Here is a 4,848-nt window from a genome sequence, read left to right on the forward strand (position 1 = left end):
TTTAAGCGTAAATAATAGGAAGCCATCATTAATTTCAAATTTATTGGAAATTTGAGTTTGTTTGCCGAGTGATTTAAAAAAAAGATTTAAATATTTTTTTAACATTGTTCGATAGTTATTTTTTATAAATAATTTTTTAAAATAAAATGAAATAAAAAATAATTTTTAAATAATAAATAAAAGTTATTTTTTATCAATTTTTCAAAAATAAAAAATAAAAATTTCCACGCATTTCAATATTTGTTCATCAAATTTTTCAAACTAAAATATTTTTAGAAAATAAGTTTCATATATAAAATACATATATAGGGTTATTAAAAAATACAAATTGAAATCATGAGATATTTACACAAGTTTCTAAAATAATTCTGAAAAAAATTGTTCTCTAATTTTTATAAAACAAAAATTTGTTTAAAAACTTAAAATATTTTTAACATATTTTTAATATTTTTAAATATATTTTAAAAATATTTTGTTTTATATTTACATATTTGTATAATTATTTTTTAAAATAACTTTTAAAAAATAACTGAAAATAATAGAAAGCAAATAAACTATATATTTTAAAAATATTCTATTTTTTATTTTTATAAAGAGAAGATGGAAAATATTGTTATGTTATTAAATATATTTTTTATCAAAGAAAACCCAAAAAGGTTTTAAATAGGTCGTAATCCTCCTTTTAGGACAAAATAACTTATTTAAGATATAAATGTTTTTTTATTATTTCAAGTATTTATATATATAATTTAAAAGAAATAATAATTTTTATAAAAAAAAATTATGAATATTTTTATAATAACAAGAAAAAAAAGGGGTTAAATTTAAAAGTTTGGGCTTTTAAGGAATCGTATAATGAAATAACCCAATTATTTACACTAAACCTCGAAATTAATCCAAACAAAACAATGTAGGTAGAAGCAACGAGAAGAGAAAGGGCAAAAGAAAATATCCTGAGAAGTACAGAGATGAGAGAGTTTCCTCAACCCAACCCTACTTTTTCTCTCTCCGTTCTCTCTTTCTTCTCTTCTCATTTCACTCTACGAACTGCCCCCTCATTCTCTCTTTCTCTCTGCTTCTCTGGTTTTTTTTCTTTTCCGTTTTGCTCACTAACCAACTACCAACGGAAACCGATTTTTCTTCTCTCTAAAGACACTCTTTGGGTCCTCCTTTCAATCTATTTCAGTTTCTGTCTTCTCCATGAAATCTTAGCAGGAGAGAAAAAAGATGGGAAAGTATATGAGAAAAGCCAAGGCAAGAGGTGAGGTCGCGGTTATGGAGGTTTCGCAACCATGTCTAGGGGTTCGCACCCGGGCAAAGACCCTAGCTTTGGAGCGCCTTCAAAAATCGAGGCCACGGCCGTCTCCTCCACAATCGCCGCCGCAACAGCAGGCAAGCTCTAGCTCCTATCTCCAGCTGCGGAGCCGGCGACTTCTGAAGCCACCGATACTCGTCAGCAATTCAAAGAAACACAAACAGAACTTGAAAGAAGGTGATGTGGAAAACCCTAACCCTAAAGTGAAGGCCAGAGCGAGTTCGAGGTTGAGAGTAGGTTCGGTCAGGTGTGGGTCTGTTGGGTCGGTGTCGCTTGGGTGTTTGAGCGGCGAGGATGGTGTTCAGTCGCCGGCGGTGGATTTGTTGAAGTTGGGCAAAGAAGAACAGATTTTAGAGGACAACAACGCGAACGACTTGGGTATAGAGGCTTCATTTGGAGAAAACTTTTTGGATTTTGAAGCGAGAGATAGGTGAGTTTATCTGGGATTTTCTTGCATGCGCTGTTTGGTTTCCAGGAAACTTTTCTTGCTTCTGGATCATAGGAAATTCTTGCATGTGTAGTTTGGTTGCCAATAAAAGATTTTGAAAAAAAGAAATTGAAATATTGAATCTTCGTTTTATTCCCTCTTGGAACCATAGAAACCAAAGGTGGGGTTCTTTCATTTTTCTAAATTCAGAATTTTATGTTATTTTCACTTTCTTGGCCACCAATAAATTTCAGGGTTCTGTTTCAATTTATGTGAGAAAGGGCTCAATTTATTTGAAAGGACATAAAAGGGGTTAATCTTACCTCTTTATTCTGTCATGTCTACGAAATTTTCTGTGTCATGGATTTTGTTGATTGACAGGTTTTTCTCTTTGACGGTGATCTTGTGGTTTTCATTTATTATGTTTAGGTTCACAATTAATTTGTTTGAACCATTGACTACGTTGTTTGCTTGAGATGATCTGCTTTGACTTTTCCTTTTTCATTTTTTAACATGTACATAAATTTTTTAGGCTTGATCTTGTTTGTCAAAAAATAATAATCTCTTTTTCTTCAAGATGTTGTTGTAGTGTGTACTTAGAAAAAAAATATTCTCATAGGTGATGATCTTGTGGTTCTTGAATGAGTCTGTTCTGTTGTGTATACTCTTTATTTTTTTGTTGAGAAGTTTGTTGTTGTTAAATTTCCTCTTGTTTGGGCTCTGCAAGCCACTGAAGCGAGGGTTTTTGAGGGGATATTTGAACTGAAAACATGAGAATTTTGCCCCTGAAGTTACTTATTTCTATTTTCCTTTTGCCTGACTTGCAACTATTGTTTGCATTTGCAAATTCTGCAGTCCTTTCTCTTGATTGTTTACCAAAAATGCCCACTTATTTCCTGTTGTTTTCCTCTTGATTCTATTTTCTCCCTCGTATGCCTCTGAATTATTATTAAGAACTTTTCTATGTAAATTATTGTTTTATTTGAGGATCGATAAGGGAGGGAAGAAATTATTTAATTGGGAGCATTAGTTCACGACTCACAGATGGTGCATGCAGCAGTAAGCTATGAGAAGAATTATTTTTTTGTTTGTGGATTGGTATAAAGTAGAGAAAGATTGGTTTTGTAAAAACATGGAGCATTTACAATCGAAGCTTATTGCAGTGAAAAATATTGTCATGTCCTTTTATGGTAGCATAACCACATATTGCAAATTGGTGGTTTCAATTGTGATGTTGTACATGATTGGTTGGGCCCCTGTTAGGGTGACCATGCATGATTGGCACAGTGGATGAGGGGTGAAAATATTTGATGGCTGCGAAATTGAGCTTTTGCTTTCACATATTCCGACCTTATGATAATGTTATTGGGACAAGACTTACTATTTCGTTATTTTAGTTACAAGTGAAATAGTGTGTGATACAGAGCTCTTACTATAGTTCTGCAATTCTTATTGTTCTGGTGATAGTGTTGATATTGTTTTCTTATGAATGGATTAATTGTCTTTATAAAAACAGGAGCACTAGGGAAACCACACCTTGCAGTTTGATAAGAGATCCAGAAACCATAAGAACCCCTGGTTCTACTACTAAGCCTGCCAGCTCGTCTGGCATTAACAGGAGGATGGATAACTCGAGGCAAGGACATGTCCCAACGACACAAGAAATGGACCAATTTTTTCAAAGTGCAGAAGAAGAGCAGCAAAGAGCATTTACTGATAAGTATGTTAAGTATTTTCTCTTATCCTTTTGCTAGTCTTGACTTACATTACCTGAATTTTGGGAAAATATTTCTTTCTAATGCGGGTTTCTTTTTTTGCAGGTATAACTTTGACCCCGTGAATGATAAGCCGCTCTCTGGACGATTTGAATGGGTGAAATTGAATCGTTAGCAGAAGTTAGCGTTCCATTAGAACCTTATTTTTCCTGCAAATCTGTGGTTACATCAAGCGTAGTATTTTGAAGATAGTTGCAGGAATTAGTTATAATTTTAACTGTAATGGTGGTAATTTTATTTTCCATCACAGTTTCTCTTTAATTGTAAAGAAAGAGTTAGAGCTGTCTAAGATGTGTAGACTAAATGGTCTGTAACATAAGAGCTTGTGAGTCACACAACAAATACAAGTCAAAGACTTTTGTCTAACAGATCATGAGGGGAAGTGAAAGATTATGGGGTAGGATTAGAGTGCAGTCAATTAGGCTAAGTACTTAAGTGGGTACAGAAATTTATTAGATTTTGTTTTTCTTATGTACTGTATTTTCCTTCTCCTTCTGTCTATACATGTACTAATGGAACTTGTTAGGAATAAACATGAGCCGTTCTCCCCTCTCTCTACATGTGTTTTCCTTTTATCTTTGATCAAGCTTTGGATATATTGGTGCTCTTGGCTGTAGTCTAGAGCAAACATTGGCGATGGGCCTGTTAATTTTCACGGTCTTGCGAGAACAGTTGGTACTTTTCTGGTGGTGGGGTTGCTTTCTCGTTGTCATCATCTCTATTATTGTTTCTATCTTGCACTTCCATTTTTAATTTTTTTTTTTTTCCTTTTTGGGTCTCATCTTTGTGAGAGATGAAATGCAAAACTGGAGAGGTGAATGGTGGGAAGATATGAGGGCCATACTTGGGGTTCATAAGGAATTCCAAGTCTGAGGCCTTGACCTGGTAAAATTTCTGGTTTAACAGTATATTGCTATGGTCCATGGACAAGCTGTCTTCAAGAACATGAAGGAGATGTTCAAAATTTGTGTCCTTGACTTTTAAAATTTTGAAAAAATTCGTGTCGACTTTTCAGATGTTCAAAACTCTAATAATGCAAGTGTGGCACGGGTTTAGATTAGTTGGCGTAATTCATATTTGCATAATGGTGAAGGTGGACCACTCGAGTGCTGAGGCAAAATTCTGAAAGTCGTGATGGTGATGGTTGAAACCATAAGGCATGTAGAAACACCACCAGTAGCATGAGGTTATCGTGAATTGGGAAATGATGGCGGTGATAGTGGCGGTAGTGGTGGGTGAGTTGAGCCTTTTCCATCAAGTGGAATAAGATGGAATTGGGGATCCTTCTCTGTTTCCAATGCCTTTCCTTTTGAGACCGCAACAAAAACAAG

General features: G+C 34.4%; 1 protein-coding gene across 2 annotated transcripts; it reads left to right on the forward strand.

Moving 5' to 3' along the window:
• Positions 1-1,016: 1,016 nt before the first annotated feature.
• LOC117915371 (cyclin-dependent kinase inhibitor 5-like) lies at positions 1,017-4,075 on the forward strand. 2 transcript variants are annotated; one of them, XM_034830936.1, is made up of 3 exons: positions 1,017-1,745; positions 3,259-3,467; positions 3,563-3,638. In XM_034830936.1, the coding sequence occupies exons 1-3, from the start codon at positions 1,228-1,230 to the stop codon at positions 3,580-3,582; spliced, it is 747 nt and encodes a 248-aa protein (XP_034686827.1). In that variant the 5' UTR covers positions 1,017-1,227; the 3' UTR covers positions 3,583-3,638. The 2 variants fall into 2 exon arrangements, with proteins under 2 accessions (XP_034686827.1, XP_034686826.1); XM_034830935.1 differs by having other exon boundaries at positions 1,021-1,745; positions 3,259-3,462; positions 3,563-4,075.
• The last annotated feature ends 773 nt before the right edge of the window (positions 4,076-4,848 follow it).

Source organism: Vitis riparia, chromosome 5, assembly GCF_004353265.1.
Source record: "Vitis riparia cultivar Riparia Gloire de Montpellier isolate 1030 chromosome 5, EGFV_Vit.rip_1.0, whole genome shotgun sequence".
NCBI classification, from domain to species: Eukaryota; Viridiplantae; Streptophyta; class Magnoliopsida; order Vitales; family Vitaceae; genus Vitis; species Vitis riparia.